We start from the raw sequence: 24,314 nt of genomic DNA, 5'->3' as shown, positions 1-24,314 counted from the left end.
GCAGTGGGCAGCATCCTGGTCTTCTCTACCCTTCAGCCTGGGAAGAAGGTCACCCCTCCTCCTGACTGTGCACCCATTCCCTACAGCCCTTGATGTATTCTACGCGCATGTCTGGAGCCACAGGGCTAGAGGCAAAAGGCCCTCGAGGCAAGAACACAAAACCCCTCAACACCTCTAGGTGAGGACACCCAGGCTCAGAGGTATAAGATTAGGTAAGTTCCCAAAGTCACAGGTGGGAGGTCTGCAGGCCAGGCGCCCAGGCTCTCACTCCACTGCGCTTCCTGCTCTCCACACGGTCCCACCTTTGTATTTTTGAAAACATCACCCCTGCCCCATGCTGTGCCCAAGACACACTGTGCGGGAGGGGCTGCCTCCCGGGGGCATGCGTACTGGTGCCTGGCCGGATATCGGACATGTCGATGAGGGGGCCGGTGCTCTGGATGAGGGCCGGGTGGTGCAAGGAGACACCGGTACAGAAGCTCTGAGGGTTGACAGCTTGGCTGAACTCAGCGTCCGCCACAGGGATGGTGGCCTTGTCATCTCCTGGGGAAGAAAAACAATCAGCAGGACTCCTTCCGCAGAGGCACTGTCTTTAAGCCTCAACTTTCTCTTTGTCTTTATCCAGTGAACCGCCAGGAAAACGAGCCCTTAGACCAGCGGTTCTCAACCTGTGGGTCGCAACCCCTTTGGCGGTCGAACGATCCTTTCACAGGGGTCGCCTAAGACCATCCTGCATATCAGATATTTACATGATGATTCATAACAGTAGCAATGTTACAGTTATGAAGTAGCAACGAAAATAATTTTATGGTTGGGTCACCACATGAGGAACTATATTTAAAGGGCCAGAAGGTTGCGAACCACTGCCTTAGACAGAGAAGGAAACAGCTCTTTTTTTTTTTTTTTTTTTTTTTTTTGGTTTGTTATTTTTGTTAATCCTCACCTGAGGATATTTTTCCATTAATTTTTAGGAAGAGTGAAAGAGAGAGGGAAAGACAGAGAGAAACATTGATGTGAGAGAAACACATCGATTTGTTGCCTCCTGAACAAGCCCCGACTAGGGTCTGGGCTGCGGAGGAGCCTACAACTGAGGTATGTGCCCTTGACCGGAATCGAACCTGGGACCCTTTGGTCTGCAGGCTGACGCTCTATCCACTGAGCTAAACCAGCTAGGGCATTAACAGCTGTTGAGAGAAGCTGCAATGCATTGGAGGTTGCTGAGCTGTTGCCAGGGCTTCGGTGAGAACCACAGCACTGAGTGCGGCCTGGTGGCTGCCCTTGGTGTGTGCGGCCTGGGAAGCACACTCTGCACAGGGGCAGAGAGCTGTGGCACCTGTCACTCACCCAACTGCTTGATGCCCTCCTTGTCCTCGATGAGCAGCTGGACCCTGGGGATGTCAATGTGTAGCCGCGGGCCCTGGGGGGGCCCCTTCACGGGGGTGTCAAAGCTTCGGTTGTTCTTGCTGTGGGGAGAAGGGCTACAGGTGGGTGACTCAGTAGCCATAAGGGGTTGGGGGAGGGTTTTTTGCAAAAACAGCGGGGATTGAAGCTTGTCCCCTGCAGTGGGGAAGAGAGAGGAGAGGAGAGAAGAAGCAACTATATAAAACCCACCTTATCAACATCTCTGCCAAACTCTTTGCATCTGCAAAACAGTAGAGAGAGGGGCTGGGTGAGAATGGACTTTGAGTAGGATGAGAATTGGAGAAGGCATGTGGGAGAGCTGAGACCAAGGCTGGTCTCTTGGGAAGGAGAGGGAGGACTGTAAGGACCTCTAGAATAGTCTAAAACATGTTTTCCTTTCCTCAGACTTTTATCTACTAGGAAGGTCCGTGCCAAAGGAGAGGGTATATAAAGAGCTCCATTTGGTTCCTGACTCTAATTAAACAAGGCACCAGAGCAGACTGGAAAATGGCACCAACGGTGGGTCTCTCCTTAGTTATCTGCTGGGGAGGGGAGAGAGCGGGGGATGCAGTAGAGGTGGTCAATGGGGAGCCCCAGATGACTATCAACCAAGAAGTGTCATGTCCTCCTCCAGGGCACCCATCCCCTAGAAAATCCATGGGTGGATTTGGGGGGCCCTGCTTTGTTTCAGAGGGCCCTTGAGTAGGATTAGGACTCTCAGGGAAAAAATTGGTGAGTGAGGAGAAGCAAAGGTCCTGGTTAATCCATTAAACCCCCTGATAATAGAATGATCTGTCAGAGTGAATCTAGTTCCAGGCATGCATCCATCTACCACCCATTCATCCATTCATTATTGATCCAAACACCTGTCCATTCACCTGTCCAACTGGTCACACAGTCATCTATTCACCCATCCAACTATTCATCCATCATCCACCAATTCAACTACCCATCCATTCAACCATCAACCCATCCAACTATTTCTCCAACCATTTATTCAATTATGCATTTATTTATTTAACTATTCATCCAAACATCCATTCATTTAATTATTTAACCAACCCTTCATCTTATCATCCTTTTATCTATCCAAATATACATCTATACAATCAAGCATCCCTTCAACCATCAATCTATCCAACCATCCATTCACCAATCCAACCACCTATCCATCCATCCATCCATCCATTCCTTCATCCATCTATCTATACAACCACCAATCCATTCAACCATTTATTCAATAAACCTTTTAATCAACCATACTTCCAACCATATTTCCATCTATACATCCTTCCATCCAACTATGTAATCACTCATCCAACCATCTATCCGTTCATCTGTTCACCCATCTGTCCAGCAGCCATCCAACCATCCTTTGAACCATTTATTCATCATTCACCCAACTCCTAAGCACCCTGGGCAGTGTCAGCCATTTCCTCTCTGTGCTGCTATTGTGCCCTGGCTTCTCACATTCGACCGTTAACTCTATAAGGGCATGTTGTTCCTTCTTCATTCATCTTTTGATCTCCAATGTCTGCCAGATGCTCAATAAATGTTTTCCAAATGAGTGGTGAACATCTATTAAGCAGCTAGTAGGTGTCAGACACTGTACAAATCGAGGTAAATCAGACCCATTCATGCCACGCTGCACTATTGGATGTGGGGACAGGGGATGATATTCAAAATATTTGAAAATGGGTGTGCATGGAAACTGTCCAGTCAGGAATGAGAGAGGCCCTAACGAACCCTGCAGGCATGCCGATTAGTGGCTGGGCCCTGGGAAAGTCACAGGGGTCCTGCGTGAGAGATCGGCACATCTAGGGTGAAAGGAGCAACATCTGTTTACCAACCAACAAGGGCATTTAAAAATCTTTTAACAAGCAACACGGCTTTCCCAGGGTGAGCCTCTACAAGTCAGCCCTGGTTAGGACAGGCACAAGTCCTGGGGCACAGCGAAGGGACCGTCAACATGAGGAGGGTTGGAAGGTCAGAGTGCAGCTCCTTTCAACTGCACACGGGCACTCTCTCTGTCCAGGGAAAGCTGTGAGCCAGTGGAAGGTGGCCGGTGGGGCTGAGGGTCAGCACTCCTGCCCAAGAGGCCATAGGAAGGAAACCCCCCCACCTCGCAGCCGCTTCAGCCGTTTCTCCTTCCTCTTCTTCCGTACGATGAAGAGCAGAGCCAGCCCCAGTGTGGCCAGGATGACGGGGCAGCCGATGGTGAACAGCTTCCTCACGTCGTCCCCCTCGCCTTGAGCAGACTTGATGGGAGGGATGGTGCCTGGATGGGGGTGAGGAAGGGTCAGGTGTCCCTTATGAGTTGGGTGCTATGCAGATTCCCATGGGTGGGGGAGCCCTGAGACCGTTCTTGCTGCCCTCGTTCTTATGCTGACCTCCAATTCTTGGTGCAGAGCTCCTCCCCTCTGCTCCCCCAAATTCTGGTCCCACCAGGACAACCATGAACAGTGGGGTATTTCCACACTACATTTTGATATTAATGACTTCCTGAACCTGTTTCTCTTGTTGGAGTTCACCTTCATTCTTAAAGGGTGGATGGCTGGGCTCAGATTCCCACAGCCAGCTGGGCAGGTGGGGTGGGCGGGTGAGATGGTGAGAATCTCAGTAGAGAAAAGTCAGGGCGGTGGGATCCTGGGCTCTCTTTTCCAGAAGAAGACAAAAGCTACTACGTACACCGCCTTCCCTCCCTGCTCCCCGTCCCATGGACAGTGTCTGCTGGCCTTGGGCGCCTGCACGGAGCAGGAGGCAGCGACGTCTCCTGCTGACAGCCCTCGGCCGAGCCCTGTGCCTGTTTCAGAGCCTCCCTCAGAGTCCTCTCCTTCATGAGCCTTTCCTGCCTGAGCCATCCCCTCGCCGGGCAGACTTCATCTAGCTGGTGACAATGTCCCTCTGAATGCAGCCTTCTGGACGCCTTTCATGTTTGCGTGTGTCTATGTGGGTGCACACGTGTGCACGTGTGTGCGTCATGTGCGAGGTGTCCCGTGTGGCAGACACCAGTTAGTGCTCACCGATACCCATGTGCTTGTGTACACGTCCCAGCGACAGCCATGCGCCTCGTCCCGGACCTCAGAGCATGACTAGGAGTCAGGGGTGTCACCTCCTGGCCCAGGCCCCTGAGAAGTGGGGAGCCTTCTCCCTCTCTCTCTGGTTATCTTGGAGGTCACAGTTCAAGATGGCAGAGCTAAAAGCTGGTGGCCAGCCAGCCCCCAGGAGACTGCATGAGCGCAAGAAACACATCTCCACTGGACTCAGCCCGGAGCTGTGCCCATGTCTCTGTTACTGCAGCGAGACCCTCCCCTCCTGCCTCATATCCCGAGTCAGTAGCGGGTCTCAGAGGGCAGGGCCTCAGCCGTACCTCCCTCCCCGTCTCCGAAGCAATGGCTCCCGCCTCCGGAGCCCTAGTGTCAGACCTGTTTGTCTACCTGTCTCTAGTGCACTGCCTGCCTACCAGTCTGCTGCTGCCTGTGCCTGTACCACCTGTCAGCCTTTCTCCTGACGATAGTCCTGCTGATTCTTCTCTTTGTTAGTCTCTCTCTCTACCAGCTATCCTGGCAGCCCCCGGCGCCAGCATCTGTGTCGATCCCCCCCCCACTTCCCGACTCACTGCCATCATAGTCCAGGGTGGCGAACTGGGCCGTCTCGTTGCCGCAGCCAGCGCTGTTGCAGGCCCTCATGCGGAGCTCGTACCACGTGGCCTCTCGCAGTTCGGTCAGAAATACCTCTCCAGAGGTGTTGGCCCGGAGGCCCTGCCAGGCCCAGGTGCCCTTGGGCCGGAACTCCAGCGCGATGGCCGTGATGGGGCAGCCCCCGTTGCTCCAGCCCTGCAGGTTCAGCCGCGCGTGCGTGGAGTTGATGTGGGTGAAGAGATGCTGGTCTTTGCTGAAGGAGGGCTCTGGGGGCCAGAGGAGAGAGGGGTCAGAGAGACTGGGAGGGGAGGGAGTCATGCATCTGGGCTGGCCCAGGTCCCCGGGGACTGCAGCGGCTCCAGGGGGCAGTGGTTGGCACAGGTGGCAGTGAGATGCCCCGGGAAGAGGAGGGGAGAGGCGGGAAGGACTGGAGGGAAGGCCTCGGCGAAGGAGGGAGATGCAGGCAGAAGGAGAGAGGCCCAAGCACCTGCCACCCCAGGAGGGAAGGGGGACCCGTGCTTCCTACTGGGATTCGTCTCGACGCCGAGCTGAGGGGAGCTGGGCGGCATCTCCCTGTAGCCTCCTGCCTCCCTCGCCCTCCTGCCGCCCTGTCACCAGGCCTCACCCCGCCCGTGGGTCTTGGCCTCGATGATCTCGCTGATGCGCCCGGAGCCCACGCTGTTCTTGGCCGCCAGCTTCACCTTGTACCACGTGCCGCACTGGAGGCTGTCCAGCTTGAAGGCCCGCTCGCTGGAGCTGATGAACACGTCCTTCCACTCCTCGCTGTTGTCCACCGAGTACTGCAGCACGAAGCCTGCAGGAGGTTCGCCTGGCTCAGGGCGAGGTACTGGCCAGGGTGCTGGCCTCGTGGGGGCTGGGCTCCGGGGGGCGGAGGGGGCTCTGCTCCTTGGGAGCGGCCCATGCACTTTAGAGGCAAACCTGGGAGGCCCTTGAGTGAGTGTTACCGCTCTCTCTGCAGTTCTCACGTTGGGGTTTAGAGGCCAAGGGCGGGGAGGGGCAGAAAAGCAGGCCGTGAGGCTTCAAAGGGACCCCGCTGAGCCCCTGTGCTGCGCGCGTGCCTGCGGCAGGGGCGGTCGGGCGCCTGCTGGACATGCGGCGCTCAGCCCACCCCAGCCCTGAGCCAGGGCTTCTTGCAGGACCTGGTGAGTCACGGGCGGGTTCAGGTTTGAGAAGCTCTCATTCCGGGGTGCGTCCACTCAGCAGACGTAGAAACTGGGGCCCGGAGAAGAGGATGACTTCCCGGGTTTGCACAGCTCCCCAGCGGCTAAAGCCCAGAGGCCCAGGCCAGGGTGCTACTTCTCCCGCGGCCCCCCCGCCCCTCCAGGTTCCCTCCCTTGGGTCCCCCCCTCAGGCAGACCCCTCTCACCTCGGATGGAGCTGCCCCCATTGTCCCCTGGAATCCAGGTCAGGGTGATGGAGGAGGCGGAGGTTTTGGAGACGGTGAGGCGGGGCTGGTCGGGGGGCACTGTGGGGAAAGCCGCAGCCCTCACCGCAGGGCCGCCTTCTGATGATGGGGCCTGGGGGGTCCCGATGGGCAGGAGGGCGAGGGACTGGCTTTCCCACCCCTGGGTGCACCCCACACCTCCTCCTTCCCTGAGGGTCGCTTTCCCGGGGTCGGGGGGGGGGGCAGGTTGATCTTTCTCTCCCATTCGACAGCCCCCTCTCTCACACGATGGGGTTTCCACCGCTTCTCGGTCCCGCCCCGCCCGGCCGCCCGCCGCCGGGCCTCACCTTGCACGAGCAGGTTGACGATGATGGTGTCAAAGCCCCCGGTGTTGGTGGCCGTGCAGGTGTAGTAGCCCGAGTCCTCCGCCTTGACCGCGCGCAGCAGCAGCGTGCCGTTGGCGTGGATGAGCCGGTGCCCGTCCACGGACGGGGGGATGGCCGAGTCCTCACTGTGGGGGATGGGTTATGGCACACACCCCTCCCCTGGGCCTCCCCCGGGTCTGCGGGCAGATGGAGCTGGGAGCAGGAGGCGGTTTGCTAGGGGTGCCTGACTCGTGGGGCTTTACTTAGGACTTCCGGGGCTGTCTAGGAACCTTGGCCTTTCGACCATCTGGGGAAGGGAGATCCTGAACTCCCAGCAGAGAGGAGTCGGGAGGCCAGGCCTGCTCCTGAGATGGACCTACGGGCCCCTCTCTGGGCTCACCCGCCTTCCGGGCCCCACACACCTGTCCTTGGTCCATTTCACAGCCGGGGCCGGATCGCCCACCGAACTGCAGGGCAGCCGGACGTCTCTCATCCAGGGGGTGGTCATGGTGCCCCCAAAGGAGATGATCTTCGCTGGGGCTGAAGAGAGGAGAGGATGAGGCCGCCCCTCTACACCCAACACTGCCTTGGCCCCCCTCTCAGGGCTCCCCAAAGTTCACAGACAGTCCTGCCTCTCCCACCTGACCTCAACCTTGGACTTGGGGTTGGGGGTGGGTGCAGGGAATTTATCAGTGCTGTTAGGGGTCAGCTACCACATGAGGCCGAGGAGTCACAGACAAACACAGTGCGTTCGGTGAGGGTGACTGCTGGGTCCAGCTGGGCCAGCTCAGGGGTGGGAGTGTCCTCATGGAGACAAGGCTCTCGGAAGAAAGAGTGGGGGTGCAGGAAAGATGAGGGAGGAAAGGGGGTGCAGGAGAGATGGGGGAGGTGAGGGGGGGTGCAGGAGAGATGGGAGGAGTGGGGGCTCAGGGAGCGGTGGTCCTGGCAGGAACCTCACGGCCACCAGGCGCACAGTAGGGCTGGAAATGAACCAGCGGCCGTAGTGCTTCTGAGCAGAGGGGCCTTCTCAGCCAGGGCCTTCCTGGGGGACGGCAGGTTAAGAGGCAGGAGGCCTGTGCAGGGCTATGGTGCAGGGCCTGAGGCTCCTCCCTGGGTGGGTGGCACCGAGCCTTGGCGGGAGGGAGGATCTGGGGGCGGCTGAGAAGGAAAGGGGTGCTCGAGCGGAGAGGATGCCTGGAGGCCGAAAGACTCGGATGGAGCTGAGGGGCCCCAGTTATGGCTTCTGTTGGGGCCACAGAGCGGTCCTGGGGGCTCGGGGAGAGTGCCAGGTCTCTGGAGGCGGGGTTCTGGTCTGGCTCCACTGTCTGGCCACCGTGTGGCTGGGGCTGGCCTTGAACTGCCTGGCCCTCGGGGCAGGCATGGCGCTCGGGGCACAGCATGTCCCTCCTGCCTCACAGGCTGCTGTGAGGACGGGACAGGGATGTGTGACTGTGTTTTGGGAAGGACAGAGTCCGGGATGTGACATTTCACGCCCACAGGGGAAGGCTCAGCCTTCTGCTGAGACACAGCCCCACAGCCCCTGTGCCAGGCCAGTGCCCGCTGCCCGGGGCAATCTCCCTCTCAGCCATTCCTCCAGCAGGAGATGCGTTTAGGAGAAGGCGGTGGCAGTGCCGCTGGGCAGAAGGGTCAGGGGAGGTTAGAGACACTGAGCCACGTGGACAGCGCCCCAGTGTGGAGCCAGGAGGACCAGCCCACCTGTCACAGCCGTCCCACAGGCCGGGTGCCCCTGCTCAGCTGGAAATGGGATGTCAAGTTCACGGGCAGGGTGGGGCCTGGCCCACTGCGGGCCCAGTGTGCGGGCTGACTCTGAGCCTGTGTCAGGGGAGGGCTGATGCCTCCTGTGTCCCAGCTAAAGTCCCCTTCCTCCAACCCCATCTGAGTTCTGGTTCTGGGCCGTGGGCTAGAGGTCAGGTGGCCGTGGGAGGAGGCGGGGCTGGTAGGAAGGGCCCAGGGAAGCCCAGCATCAAATAGTGAACCAGAGCCAGAGGCTGTGGCCACACCCCCGCCTCAGGGTTGGCACAGAGGCAGCCTTGCAGCTCTGTGTGGCCGCCTCTGTCTCCATCGGGCTGTGGCCTCAGAACCGTCCTGCCCTGTCAGGTGGTTAGCATGTGCTCCCTGGCACATGTGTGTCCAGGTCAGGGGTTCAGTGGGCACTCCTGCAGGCCAAGCACAGGCTACGCCACCCGTGTGGCTTCTCCCCAGAGTCTCCTCCACCATACGCACTCGGTGTGACTTCTGCCGGAGCAAACCAGCGAGCGGGGTGGCCCCCTGTGTGTGAGGCGTCCAGGCTCAGGATGGGGCCTGCCCTGGCAGGCAGGGACCCTGCCTCGGCCCTCTGAGGAGCTGAGCACTGGGACAAAGGGTTTGCTGGGGCTGCAAGGGGCTACCTCCCCTTTCTCTAACCCCAGAGTAGAGTTTGAAGTGGGGGGCCGGTGCTCCGTGCCCCCAGCCCCAGGCACCAGAGCAGTCTCAAACCTGTCGTGAGGCTCTCTGGGCAGCAGGGGGCGGCAGAGGCCCAGTCTTGGTGGATGCAGAAGGGAGGCAGTGGACCAGCCCCTCAGACAGGGTGGAGGGAGACATCCCCTATTTGTGCAGAACCAGAATTCCAGAAAAGAGCGTCTGGAAGCTTCTGTCCCTCTGGCCCAGCCCCAGGCTGCTCACCCTTGCCAGCAGGCTCGACGACGACCTTCTCACTGCTGTTGCCCCGGCCGGCAGAGGTCACGGCCGCCACCCACAGCAGGTACTGCTGGCCTCGGTTCAGATGGGCGATCCGGTAGAAGAGCTGCTCCGGACTCGTCTCATACTCGCTGGGAGCCTGTGGGGTGGAGGCGAAGACGTCCTGAGACCCCAGGCCCTGGGCCTCCAGCCCTCAGCCCTAACCTCGCCATGCGGCCCTGGGCTCAGAGGTGGCGGCCTCGGGCTGTGCAAGGGGAGGCACATCCTGCCTCCTTGGCCCTGGTTGTGGCCCAGGAGCTGTTGGGCCTGCTCCGGGGCTGCTGGGTCAGCCTCAGGTACCACTGCTCATCCCTGGCCGGCAACTGCGGCTCCAAGGCCAGGGATGTGTGTGTTTTGGTTGAAAGCTGGAGGGAGTGGGGAGAGGGGAATAGAGGAGGGAGGGTCCCAGCAAAAGCTTGAGAAAGGGAGTTTCTGGAAGAAGCTAAATGAGCGTGCTCGATTCCCCCCCCCCCTGCCGCCTGTCCGCACGCGAGGCCCCCAGCCCTCATCACCGCTCCTTGGTTCTGCAGGAAGCCAGGTCCGGGCGAAGGGGTAGGCGAAGGGGCGGCGAGGGACGGAGAGCTTCCCCAGGCAGCACTTCATTACCGGTTATCGGCGCAGACCCTGTCTATAGCTGTAGGTTCTATAAATCTATAGGTTTTTTTTAACCAAATGACAGTTTTGACAAGTTGCCAACAAAACAATATCAGATCCCAGTGGTTTTACCAGTTGCTTTGATGAAAAGATTATGTTACCGTGGAAACCAGAGGCTCAGATATTGAAATGAATTTGAGCAGGAGCTTTTGATAAGCGCTAGTTTTCAGCCCTCCTGGCAGCCTCTTCCCGGCACAGGCGGGATGGGCTGGCTTTCATTTTATGTTATTTTTTGGTCGGCTGCAGGGAAGGGGGAGGAGGACCGCACTAGAGCCTCTTTGAAATCAGGGCGGAAGTCTCGGGAGGGGGAGCCCCCGGAACAGATGGGGGGCCCTGAGGCCAGAGGGAGCTAATAATTAGTTATCTCTGCAGTCACAGGCTCGTGCCCACATATGTGCACATGCGCACTCAGACACACAGACATGCAGATGCTTTCATCACATGCCGAGGGGCAGACCTCCACAGTCCCAGAGGCATGTTCTCTGTGCCCATGGTGGGGCTGAGGGCCCCGTGACTGACAACAGGGGCCCAGGCTGTATGCAGGGAAGTGCTAAGGAGAAGGCACAGGCATTCTGCAATGGACGGAGAACTCCCCGGCCAACTCCTCTCCCCCCACCCCCATGGAGATCTGGCCTCGAAGCCAGGAGGTCCCTGCTGGGGGAAGATGCAGAGCCACCTGGGCCCTGGTAGTGGGGGGACTGTGTGCACATCTGTGCTCATGTCCGTGCATGAGGTAGGGTGCGTAGTGGCTTTAGCACCTGCCTGCCCTTCTCACTAGACATATGACTCCAATGTCTCTTAGGGATCCTGGGGCCTCAGTTTTCTCTGCTGCAAATGAAGAAAGCAATACAGCTCTGCCTACTCTGCATGGTGCATTGTGTGTGTGTGTGTGTGTGTGTGTGTGTGTGTGTGAAGAAAAGTTGAGTGTAGCTGCTTGTGCGTGTGAGTGTGTACCTGCGTGCACATTTCTCTCTACGCAGGGAAGGAAGGGTTTGGCTTCCTCTTGAAGGCGTTAGCATCTTAACACAGCACACTTCCCTTTACTCTGGACTCCCCAAGAATCTGCTGAAATCCCTTAAAAACACATACAGTCATACTCCCAAGTAAAGTTCCAGTGGATCAAAGGTTAAATAAAACAAGTAAGCCCGGCTGGTGTGGTTGACCTATAAACCAGGAGGTCGCTGGTTTGATTCCCTGGTTTGATTCCTAGTCAGAGCACATGGCCAGGTTTTGGGCTCAATTCCCAGTAGGGGGAATGCAGGAGGCAGCCGATCAATGATTCTCTCTCATCATTGATGTTTCTATCTCTCTCTTCCTTTCCCTTCCTCTCTGGAATCAATTAAAAAAAATATAAAACAAGTAAAACTACAAAATAAAAAATGATAGGTTATCTGTCTTGTAATCACAAAAGCAAAGGCAAAATTATAAATGGAAATGGTTTATAAATTTGAATTATATGAAAAGAAAACCTGATATACAGGTTTTTACATCAAAAATAGAATCAAAGGCAAACAATGAACTAGCAAACACTTGCAATCTGTATAATAAAAAATGCTGTTATCCTTAATATGCAAAGAGTATTTGCAAATCAATAAGAAAAAGAACACGCGAGCCATGTAAATAAAAAATGAACAAGGGACATGAATTGACAACGATGAAAAAAACAACAAACCCCAGTAAAAACATATAACAATAACCAACCTAACTAGTAATTAAAGAAAAAAAACTTAAAAAAATCCAACTGGCAAAGATGAAAAATATATAATACTTTGGATTAACATGGACACAAGGAACAAGAATGCACTTACCATGCTAGTGGAAGCACAAATGGGTGAAAACTTTCTGAAGGGTAATTTGCAAATGTCTATGCAAACTTTAAGAATATTCCTACAGAAGTTTACTGTAAGAAGCATAGAGGCATTTATGTCTCAATGAAGCATTATTTATAATGGTGAAAATTTGAAAATAGATTAATATAAAATAATGGAAGGAGTGGTTAAATAGATTTATGTACAAACATGCATTTAAGATCATATTTAAAAAATATTTGATGGTGTTGGAAAGTGCCCACTATATTATACGAAAAGCCATATGATCTCTCTAATATGGGGGATCTAATGAACAAAATAAACTAACAAAACAGAACCAGAGGCATGGATACATGGAATAGATGGACAGATGTCAGAGGGCAGGGGAGGGGGACTGGATAAAAGCAGGTGAAGAAATTAGTCAAAGAGCTAATGGACACAGACTGTAGGTAGGGGCTACTCAGAGGTGGGCAAAGGGGGAGGGGAGGATAGGAGACATCTGTAATAGTGTCAACAATACAACAAAAAAAGAAAGTAAAAATTTTATTTGAAAAATATTTGTATTGATTTCAAAGAGGAAGGGAGAGGGAGAGAGAAATAGAAACATCATTGATGAGAGAGAATCACTGATCAGCTGCCTCCTGCACGCTCCTCACTGGGGATCGAGCCCACAACCCGGGCATGTGCCCTGACCGGTAATTGAACCATGACCTCCTGGTTCATAGGGCGACGCTCAACCACTGAGCCATGCTGGCCGGGCTTATTTTAATTAAAAAACAAAACAAAACACACACATACACCTAAAACCCACAATATATGTACAGATCAAATACTGGAAGGCTGAATACCAAAACATTGCCAGTGCTTCTCTTCAGGGAATAAGAGTATAAGTAATTTTTGCTTTCCTTTCTTTCTTTTATATATTTACAGAATTTTCCACAATAAATTGCATTATTTTGATAATTAGAGAAAAACAACAAATGTTTGAAAGTGTTGGGTAAAATTTCCAACAGGACTCAATGCAGCTCGGCTGTCTTGTTGTGTGCTGTCTTGTTGCCTGTGCCAGGCGTAACTTGTGGGGAGCCAGCGCCATATGTGGTTTTCCACGTCTATTCTAGGGTTGCGCACACACACGCTCATACACTTCGACTCGTGTGCATCTGTCTCCAACCCGCACGCCTACCCTCCGCTCTGCACGCCACGCACACACAGGCGAGCCCCGCCCCGCGCTCACTCCCCGAGCCCTTTCAGAAATGGATCTGTCACGCAGGTGTTTGGAATTCGGTGGTTAGGTCCCCGGGTCCCTACCCCGAAATGTGGCTGAAGCTCCCCGCTCACTAGCGCACCGGCCCCTTGTTGACACTGTCCGATGGGAAACCTTCCCACGAGAGAGGAGGTCGCGACACGCTCGGGCACGAAGAGGGAGCAGGGAGGGCCCGTCTCAGCAGCAGGAGGGAGGAATGGGGAGCAGCAGCTCTTCTCTGGGCCCGTGGAGGGGGCTCCTCCAGCCCACGCGAATGAGGAGGCCGGGCTCCTGGGTCCCCATCCCTTGGGAAGACTTCCTCATCCGAACAGCAGACACCCGATTGGAGAGCCCGTGTCTGAAGGGAACGGCCTGATGCCCGAGGCTTTGCCTGTGCCAGGCTGCGTGCTTTTCATGGCAATGCTGTTCCAGGCACAGTGTTTGGCAGCTCGGACCCAAAGATGAAAAAGATGCTGCCCTTGTCCTCACAGGCCCTGCAGACTAGTGTGGGAGACCTGCGTGGGCAGCTCCCTGCCCTCCAGCCCACCCAACGTGTGACAGAGGGAGGACGCCTGCAGGAGGCAGCAGCGGGCAGGGGTGTCGTGCTGTGGGAAGGCATTGTGGGCGCCCTCATGTGACAAGTTTAGTGTGAGGAGAGCCTGGAGTGTGTGTGTGTGTGTGTGTGTGTGTGTGTGTGTGTGTGTGTAAGGGTGGGGGAGGGGGAGAGGGGGCAGAAGACATCGGCTGGAAAATTGGCACAACCACCACCCATGGCAGGGTACTCCCAGCCCACCACCTGCAGGCCCCATGACCCAGCAATTCCGCTCCTAGGTACGCGCCCCACAGGGACGATGAGCACCAAGAGACACGCACGAGAATGTCCACGGCAGCACCGTTTGTCTTAGCTTTGAACTGAAAACTACCCAGATGCCCATGGGTGTATAACAGCTTGTAACATGTGCGTAAACAGAAACCTGCACAGATGTGAGAGTGGACTGTCTATGCCGCACACAACAATGTGGGTGAAATTCACAAATTCAAAATGCCATCTAGTCAAAGAAGCCAGACAGACGGCATGGAAAGGCAACACCAACCTGAAGCCAGGACAGCCCCGCGCACAACTCCCTAACTGCTGTCGCCCCTCTAAGGCCCCCCGACCGGACGCCTGCTGAGGGCAGGTGTCCTTGCTCCTGCTCTCGTAACCAGAGCAGGCCAGCAGCTCTGAGGTTGAAGGGCTGGAGGGAGGCAGAGGGGAGGGTGTGTATTATGGGATGTGGGTGCATAGCCACTGCAGCCACCCTCATCCTCTTGCTCCTGGGTTCAGTGGGAGGGCACTGTGCCCCAGCCTGGGGGCCACCCCTCACTCCAGGGTCTGGACACATATTGTGGCCTCTCCGTCTGCTCACCGGCACTGGGCCCAGGCCCTGGTCTGGAGAGATGTCCCTGCCCCTCTCAGCTGTCCTCCGTCTTCCTCCTTCCTCTCCTCCCTCCAGCTGGCTCCCTGATGAAGGGGCTCTCAGGGCAGAGCCCTGCAGCCTCCACGCCTAGACTGACCACGCTGAAAAGCACCCCCTTTCTAGAGACACGGACCAGCCAGTGCCCAGACAACCAACAGCTCTGGAGCCTGCCAGGGGTCTTCTTGGTCAGTCAGACCAGAAGGACCTCGGCCCTGGCTTCCCTCTCGGGCCTGCCTGGTCGTGACCCCTGACTCGAAGGAGCCTCCAGGGCTTGGGAAACCTTGCCACCCCCGGAGCAAGGACTGACTCAGATGGACACCGGGTGAGGCTTCGGCCACTCTCGTGTGACAAGTGCCCATTCCTATCCCTGAACCCAGGTAGAAACACAGACAGACACAGCCCCAGGGTTTGGCCTGGATGCCAGCTGACCCACAGGGGACTTTTTTCTTCCTCTCGTCCCCTTACCCTTCAGCCCTGGGCCTGCTTACCGGCTGGCCAGACCCGGGGCTGGAGCAGAAGATGGTGTACTTGCGGATCACCCCGTTGGGCTTGGCAGGGGGCAGCCAGGACACCACCACGCTGCTGGCAGACGAAGGTACGGCTTTGATGCCCGCGGGGGGACCTGGAACTGAGCAGGGAGAAGACGAGGTCAGTTTAGAGAAAGAAGGAGCACAGCCTTTGGGAAAGAATGACATGCTGGGGAGAGTGAGGCTGATCAATCTGGGAGAGCTTCTTGGAGGAGGTGTCCTTGAGCTATGGTTTAGAGGGGGGGAGGTTCCAGCTTGGCAAAGTGGTGGGAGAGGAAAGGTGATCATTTTGGGCATGTAACAAAGTCTTTGAGATAAAGGCACTGGGGGTGGCCAGCATCAGAACTGTTTGGCTAGAGCCAAGGATTTAGGACTCGCAGGGGAGAAATAAAACCCATGAGGAATTCATCTTGATCCCTAAAACCCTAATCTGCTCCCTGCCCCAATGTTCTACTGACTAATAACGTGTATTCAGGCCAAACAAATGCCCTGGGCCAGGGGTGGGCAAACTTTTTGACTCGAGGGCCACAATGGGTTCTTAAACTGGACCGGAGGGCCGGAACAAAAGCATGGATGGAGTGTTTGTGTGAACTAATATAAATTCAAAGTAAACATCATTACATAAAAGGGTACGATCTTTTTTTTTATTATTATTATTAGTTAAGGTATTACAAATGTGTCTTCATCCCCCCCATTAACCCCCAACCTCCCCCCCCACACACACACTCATGCTCCCATCCCCCTGTTGTCCATGTCCATTGGTTTGGCTTATATACATGTATACAAGTCCTTCGGTTGATCTCTTCCCCTTACCCCCGCCCTCCCCTACTTTCCTTCTGGGGATTGATAGCCTGATCGCTGTTTCTCAGTCTTTGGGTCTGTCCCTTTTCATCAGTCTATGTTGTTCTCTATAATCCACAAATGAGTGAGATCATGTGGTATTTATCTTTCTCTGACTGGCTTATTTCACTTAGCATAATGCTCTCCAGTTCCATCCATGCTGTTGCAAAAGGCAAGAGTTCCTTTTTTTTTTTTTACCGCAGCGTAGTATTCCATTGTGTATATGTACCACAGTTTTCTAATCCACTCATCTGCTGATGGGCACCTAGGCTGTTTCCAAATCTTAGCTATGGTGAATTGTGCTGCTATGAACATAGGGGTGCATATATCCTTTCTGATTGGCGTTTCTGGTTTCTTGGGATATATTCCTAGTAGTGGGATCACTGGGTCAAATGGGAGTTCCATTATTAGTCTTCTGAGGTAGCTCCATACTGTTCTCCACAGTGGCTGCACCAGTCTGCATTCCCACCAGCAGTGCAGAAGGGTTCCTTTTTCTCCACATCCTCTCCAACACTTGTTGTTTGTTGATTTGTTGATGATAGCCATTCTGACAGGTGTGAGATGATAACGCATTGTCGTTTTGATTTGCATCTCTCGTATAATTAGTGACTTTGAGTAGGTTTTCATATGTCTTTCGGCCTTCTGTATGTCCTCTTTCGAAAAGTGTCTATCTAGGTCCGTTGCCCATTTTTTTATTGGATTGTTTATCTTCCTTTTGTTAAGTTTCATGAGATCCCTGTAAATGTTGGAAATTAAACCCTTATCGGTGGTATCATTGGCAAATATATTCTCCCATGTAGTGGGTCTTCTTGTTGTTTTGTTGATGGTTTCCTTTGCTGTGCAAAAGCTTTTTATTTTGATGTAGTCCCATTTGTTTATTTTCTCTTTAGTTTCCATTGCCCTCGGAGCATTATCAGAGAAGAAATTTCTTCGGCATATGTTTGCGATTTCGCTGCCTGTGGATTCCTCTAGTATTTTTATGGTTTCCCGTCTTACGTTTAAGTCTTTTATCCATTTTGAGTTTATTTTTGTGTATGGTGTGAGTTGGTGATCTAGTTTCATCCTTTTGCATGTATCTGTCCAATTTTCCCAACACCATTTATTGAAAAGACTGTCTTGACTCCATTGTATGCTCTTGCCTCCTTTGTCGAATATTAATTGGGCATAGTGGTTTGGGTCGATTTCTGGGGTCTCTATTCTATTCCATTGATCTATATGTCTGTTCTTGTGCCAGTACCAAGCTGTTTTAAGAACAGTGGCTTTGTAATACAGTTTGATATCTGGTATTGAGATCCCACCTACTTTGTTCTTTCTCAGGATTGCTGCAGCTATTCGGGGTCTTTTTTTATTCCAGATGAATTTTTGGAATGTTCATTCTAGATTTGTGAAAAATGCCATTGGTAATTTAATGGGGATTGCATTGAATCTATAAATTGCTTTGGATAGTATGGACATTTTGATGATGTTGATTCTACCAATCCATGAACACGGTATATTCTTCCATCTGTTTATGTCTTCCTCTATCTCTTTTTTCAGTGTCCTGTAGTTTTCAGCATATAAGTCTTTTACCTCCTTAGTTAAGTTTAAGAGAGAGGACCCAAATAAACAAAATCAGAAATGAAAGAGGAGAAATAACAACAGACCCCATAGAAATACAAAGGATTGTTAGAAAATACTATGAACAACTCTACTCAAACACATTAGACAACCTGGAGGAAAATGGACATATTCCTAGATAAATACAACCTTCCAAAACTTAACCAGGAAGAATCTAAAAATCTCAATAGGCCAATAACTATGGAGGAAATCGAAGCAGTAATCAAAAAGCTTCCAGCAAACAAAAGCCCGGGGCCAGATGGCTTCACAGGGGAGTTTTAACAAACATTCAAGGAAGACCTAAAACCTATCCTCCTCAGACTATGTCAAAAGATCCAAGAGGAAGGAATACTTCCCAGCTCATTCTATGAAGCCAACATCACCCTAATCCCAAAACCAGATAAAGACAATACAATGAAAGAGAATTATAGGCCAATATCCCTCATGAACATAGATGCCAAAATCCTCAACAAAATCCTAGCAAATCGGATCCAGCAGTACATCAAAAAGATCATACACCATGACCAAGTAGGATTTATCCCAGGGATGCAAGGATGGTACAATATCCGCAAATCAATAAACGTGATACATCACATAAACAAATTGAGAGAAAAAAACCACATAGTCATATCAATTGATGCGGAAAAAGCATTTGACAAAATCCAACACCCTTTCTTGATAAAAACTCTCAGCAAGATAGGAATTGAGGGATCATACCTCAACATAATAAAAGCCATATATGACAAACCCACAGCCAACATCATAATCAATGGGCAAAAACTAAAACCATTCCCCCTAAAAACAGGAACAAGACAGGGATGCCCCCTCTCACCACTCCTGTTCAACATAGTACTGGAAGTACTAGCCGTTGCGATCAGACACGAAGAAGAAATAAAAGGCATCCAGATTGGAAACGAAGAAGTAAAACTGTCCTTATTTGCAGATGACATGATACTGTACATACAGAACCCTAAAGACTCCATCAAAAAATTATTAGACTTAATAAATGAATTCGGCAATGTAGCAGGATACAAAATTAATGCTAAGAAATCCATGGCATTTCTTTACACCAATAGTGAACTTACAGAAAGTGAAACTACAGAAGCAATCCCATTTACCATTGCACCGGTCTTTTTTTTTTTTTTAGTTTTATTCATTTCAAACGGGCCAGATCCGGCCCGCGGGCCGTAGTTTGCCCACGGCTGCCCTGGGCGCTTTGCTTTTCCTGGCCTCTGAGCAATGTGAAGCCAGGGGCTCCAGAGTCTCACAGAGTGGGCCTGCTCCCGAGGGTCAAGGGCTGTGGTCAGCCCGTGGATGCCTGTCTGCTGCCGTGCGCCAGGGCACTGCCTTGGTGGTGCTGGCTAGGCCCTTCCTGTTTTCAGGAGGGAGAGTCTACGTTAGAATTGGCTGGGCTCTGACTCGTCTCAGAGTCGCTGGGAGCCACGTTGAAGTGGTCGTCATTCATATAGACTCCGACCTCCCCTGCCCCCGCTCTGGGCCTGCCTGCCCTCAGCCCACTCTCCTTCTCCATCTCTCCCTCATGTGGTTGCGCGCTTGCCTTCCCTCCTGGGAGCTTTCACACACCTTTGTGGATAGTGACGGTATCTCACTCAACTTATTTTATCTCTCTGAGCCTCAGTTTCCCCTTCTATACAATGGACATAACAACAACCACATTAAGGGTTTGTAGGGAGAATTCGTGCTCATTAAAATAAAGCACCCGGCATAGTGCCTGACACATAGAAGACACTCAATAAATTACAACCATTATTACTTGTGCATTCCCTCTCAGCTTCTAGCAGCTACCTGTTTCTTTTGAATCTAGTAAGTGGTCAACAATTCTAGGTTAAATAAAAGAACTAGATGTAGCATCATCGCGCATACAGGCCCGAGCTCAGAAGCTGGTCTTCACCCTTGACTCCACCCTTCCTCACTGCTGTGCCCTCCCTCCGCCCCTCGGCCCGCACGGCCCTCACCCTGCACCTCGCAGCGGTGGAGCACGGGGCTCTGTGGGTGGCCGCTGGGCAGGTGTGCTAACTGCACTGTGCGAATCTACCCTTTATCCTGTGTGCTCTTTTCCTTATCCGTTGTTGAGAGAGGTATGTTGACATTTCCCACTATGATTGTAGATTTGTTTATTCATCCTTCTAGTTCTGTCAGTTTTTCTTTTTAGATATTTTGAGGTTATGTTATTCGGTTCACACAAATTTAGAACTGTTTTATGTGCCTAGTAAATGGTGTCTTTTATCCTAACAAAGTATCTTTTTTTATTTCTAACTAGTGTCCTGGTGCATGGATTGGTGCACATTGAAAGGAAATTAATTAGAAGAAATATTTTAATATTGCTATTCGCCCTTTCTCTATAATAAAGTGTCAACCAAATTCATGACCAACAATGACAGATCAAACCACACGCATGCAATTGGCACCAGCGAGAGCTTTATATGTATGGTGCATGCGCAAGTCAACTTAGCCTTTTATAATATAGAATAAACTTGCTTAATTAGAGCTGCTTTCTGATGTAGCTAAACTTTTTCCAGCCCAGTGAAGCACCCCAACTTCTCTTTCAGGTAATTGTTAGCAACACAGCAGTAAATATCAACACAAAGCAGATTATTATTGTAGATCATGCAGGGAGAACAAAGGGTAAAATATTTAGCTGCAGCCGTGTTTGACTATATTCTGCACAGTGGGACAACCTGAAGTCATTTTCAAGTCCCACCATTTCTTACTTCTTTTCAGTCGGGTTAAGTTTCTAAGCTTTCTAAATCTCCGTTTTCCGGCTAATGAAAAGAAAATAGGATTCCACCGAGTCTCCTATCTACCTACTCCAGGACTTCTGTGAGGATCAAATGAGATGAGGCACGGGAAGACACTTCACAGACATTTGGTTAAAGTGTGAAATGTTTGCACCTGGCTATAAAGCAAGTTGTGTTCTGGGCTGAAGAAACTCCAAGGAGGCTAGTTGCTAAGGAGAGGAAGCCGGGTGTTGCTATGTGATGTCATTACTTGGCGCCCACAGTGACCGTTTCCGGCCGAGCTGGGCTGTGGGCCGCATTTTGTGCCATGGGGTCTTGGCACAAATCCTGCGATTTGGTGGGCTGCTGCTCCAGGGTGGTAGTGGGGCCTGTGTCCCACTTGGGGGAAGCCGAGTGTTGGTTTGTCGGCGCCAGGTCCGCGGTGCTGTTTGTTGTTAAATGGTCAGTGCGCGTCATGGCAGCTCCTGCATTTTGCGTCTGCCCCGTGGTGATCAGTGCACATCTTATCTACCAGTCAGATGGACACTTAGCCTTTTATATATATAGATAACTCTTTTTGCCTTATGGACTACTATGTCTGATATTAATATTCCAGTTTTCTCTTAGACGGGTTTGCATGGTATGCCTTTTATTTTTTTACACCCTTTCATGTTGAACTGTTCTATACTTTTATGTTTGAGATGTCTCCTATAAACAGCACATATTTGGGTTTTGTTTCATTGCTAGCCAGTTTGATAGTGTTTACTCTTTAATTGGAGAACTTAGTCAATTTATCTTTAATGCAATTATTAATGTATTTGAGTTTAAATATTCTATCTTACTAAATATTTTTTATTTGTCCCACTATTTTGCTTTTCTTTCCTTTTGTGCCTTCTTCTGGATTGAGTATCCTAAAAATACTCTATTTCTCCCACTTAGTTTGGCTATTATATAATTTTTAATTACTTTTAGTGGTTACTGAGTAGATTAAACCATGAATCTTTAACTTACCAAAGTCTGATATCATTAATTGGCACTTTTCTCAGCGAATGCAAGGGACTTAGAACTTCCAGCTGCCCTCTTCCAATGTATATGCCATCGTTGCACATTTCAATTCTGCATATATTTTAGATCCTCCCTAAGATGATAACATTATCATCATCATCATTTTTATATAGTCAATATTAATTGATATTTACCCATATATTCACCTTCTAATTGCTCTTCTTTCCTTATTGCATCATTACACTTTCACCTGGGGTCATTTTCATTCTAGCTAAAGAATGCTCTTTAATATTTTTCTAGGGCAGGTGTGTTGATGATAAATTCCCTCAGTCTTTGTCTGAAAATGTCTTTATTTCATTTTAATCTTGAAGATATTTTTGCATGGTATACAGTCATAAGTTGATAACTACTTTTCTTTCATACTTTATATATGCCATTGCATTGTTTTCTGGCTCCCATTATTTCTGATAAATTAGATGACAATCTAATTGTTGTCCTTTTGAAGGTAACTGGTCTTTTTCCCTTTGCCTTCTTTTAAGATTTTTTTGTTTGTACTTTTTGTTTAGCAGCTTTGTTATGATGAGCCTAGGCATGGATTTCTTTACATTATTGCCAGTAGAGTTTGTAGATCTTGCATTTGTGGCTTGATATCTTTCAACAGTTTCAGACATTTTATCTTCTGCCCCACTGTCTTTCTCCTCTTCTTTGGAATATCTCCTTGCATCCTCTGTGACATTTATATTCTGAATGTGTTCCATGGATCAGCAGCAGCATCACCTGGGAGCATGTTAAAAATTCAAAATCTCAGGTTTCACCCTGTACCTACTAACACAGAATCTGAATTTTAACATGATCCCCAAGTGATTTGTATGTACAGTCAAGTTTGAAAATCGCTGCTCTATGTCTCACTTGCTTTTATTTTCCATTCATTTGTCTTTCTGTGCTCCCATGGCAGAGGTGGAATTGGCCTGCGGGACGATGTAGTGGAATTGGGCAGCACGGATGGAGTGGCCATATTGTCTGCCCACCTGCTCACATTATTTTTTCCTATTTCTTGTAAACAGATCCTCACTTTTTTTTTTTTCAATACTCATCTGAGGGTATTTTCTTCTTACCTATCTTCCAGTTCACTAGTTATCTCTTTAACTGTGTCTCATTTTATTTTAACTTATCTATTGAGTTTTTGATTTTAGGTATTAGTACTTTTTGTTTCTAGATTTTATAATTGAGAGTTTCCAATTCTCTTAAAATTTCAATCTTATTAAGAACTAGAGGCCTGGTGCATGGAATTTGTACACAATGGGGGTGGGTGTCCCTCAGCCCAGCCTGCACCCTCTCCAATCTGGGACCCCTTGGGTGATGTCCGACTGCTGGCAGTTGGACATCCCTCTTGCAATCTGGGACTGTTGGCTCCTAACCACTCACCTACCTGCCTGCCTGTTCGCCCCTAACCCATCTGCCTCCCTGCTTCATCGCCCCTAATCACCTCTGCCTGCCTGACTCATTGCCCCTAACCCAGGGGTGGGCAAACTTTTTGACTCGAGGGCCACAATGGGTTCTTAAACTGGACCGGAGGGCCGGAACAAAAACATGGATGGAGTGTTTGTATGAACTAATATAAATTCAAGGTAAACATCATTACATAAAAGGGTACGGTCTTTTTTTTTTTTAGTTTTATTCATTTCAAACGGGCCGGATCCGGCCTGCGGGCCGTAGTTTGCCCATGGCTGCCCTAACCCCTCTGCCTGCCTGCTTTATGCCCCTAACTGCTCTCCTCTGCCAGCCTAATTGCCCCTAACCATATGTCTGCCTGCCTGATCGCCCCTAACTGCCTCTGCCTTGGCCCCCACCACCATGGCTTTGTCCAGAAGATGTTCGGTCTATTCAGTCTAATTATCATATTACCCTTTTATTAGTATAGTACAAATAATTATTTGAAAGTCCATATTTGATTAAAAAACACACCTTTGTTTGGAGTCCTGTGGGTCTGTTTCTTTTGTCTATTTTTTTCCTACTGGCTTTTGTTTACATTATTCTTATTTATTATTTTTTTATTGTATGCCAGGCACAGTATTTGCATAATTGTTTGTAAAACTAATTTGAGGTCTCAGGTGATGTAATTTTCCTAAAGAGAGAATTCATGTTTGTTTCTGACAGGTACCTGCAATTTGGGGCACTAGCAACCTAGGGTTGCGTCACTATAACGTCCTTGACTGAGATGATTTGGAGCTGAGCTGTCTGCTTTTGGCCACTTTTAATCCTGTCCTGCATGGTCTTAACTCAAAGTGTTTGCCAGACAGACCTCCATGCCCTGGCAGGCCCTGGCCTCCAGCTCATGTCTTCCTACTGCTGCTCCGATGCTCAGCAGCTGCCTCCAGATTCAGCAAATGTCTCCCAGGGGAAAAGCTGTTCCAAATGCCAGGCTTCCCTTCTGGGCTTCCATTCTCCCTTGGATCCTGGCCCAGTAATTCCTCACTCTCCTGCCAGCCACGTGATGCCTTCAAGCAGGTGTTTTACACCCTATTTTACCCAGACTTGATAGTGTGCGCAGCAAGGGGGAGAGTGGGTTTGGGTTATCTGGTCCACCACGGCGCCATGGAAGTCCTCTGGCGTGCTTCTCTAAGGCCGGCCTCCTCTTCCCTCTCCTCCCTGCTGCCGCCCCAGCACACGCCTTCCTAGTTTCTGCCCAGATGCCCACAGGCTCTCACAGGCCTCCCTGACACTACTTCTCATTCCTCCCACCTCCTTCCTGTCATTAGTGCCCTACACTCCTCCACAGTTAAAACCTGGGGCTAGTCAAGACTCTTCCTCAGTTAAAGATCTGAGGGTTGTGGGCTCGATACCCAGTGTGGGGCGTGCAGGAGGCAGCCGATCAATGATTCTCTCTCATCATGGATG

The 24,314-nt window shown here is 51.1% G+C and overlaps 1 protein-coding gene across 1 annotated transcript in view; it reads right to left on the bottom strand.

Annotated features, from left to right (window-relative positions):
* LOC118664101 (Down syndrome cell adhesion molecule-like protein 1) overlaps positions 1–24,314 on the bottom strand; it is a 94,730-nt gene that overhangs the window by 3,555 nt on the left and 66,861 nt on the right. Inside the window, exons 19-29 of the mRNA XM_036323973.1 lie at positions 15,199–15,338; positions 9,495–9,648; positions 7,235–7,352; positions 6,795–6,958; positions 6,430–6,528; positions 5,668–5,856; positions 5,021–5,308; positions 3,524–3,679; positions 1,612–1,642; positions 1,345–1,463; positions 391–543 (exon numbers count right to left, since the gene is read on the bottom strand). Coding sequence (XP_036179866.1) covers positions 391–543; positions 1,345–1,463; positions 1,612–1,642; positions 3,524–3,679; positions 5,021–5,308; positions 5,668–5,856; positions 6,430–6,528; positions 6,795–6,958; positions 7,235–7,352; positions 9,495–9,648; positions 15,199–15,338 — 1,611 coding nt within the window. The remainder of the gene's footprint in view (positions 1–390; positions 544–1,344; positions 1,464–1,611; positions 1,643–3,523; positions 3,680–5,020; positions 5,309–5,667; positions 5,857–6,429; positions 6,529–6,794; positions 6,959–7,234; positions 7,353–9,494; positions 9,649–15,198; positions 15,339–24,314) is intronic.

Source organism: Myotis myotis, unplaced genomic scaffold (assembly GCF_014108235.1).
Source record: "Myotis myotis isolate mMyoMyo1 unplaced genomic scaffold, mMyoMyo1.p scaffold_m19_p_10, whole genome shotgun sequence".
Lineage (NCBI taxonomy): Eukaryota > Metazoa > Chordata > Mammalia > Chiroptera > Vespertilionidae > Myotis > Myotis myotis.
The sequence above is the reverse complement of the archived record's forward strand: the minus strand, read 5'-3'. Positions and strand labels throughout refer to the sequence as shown.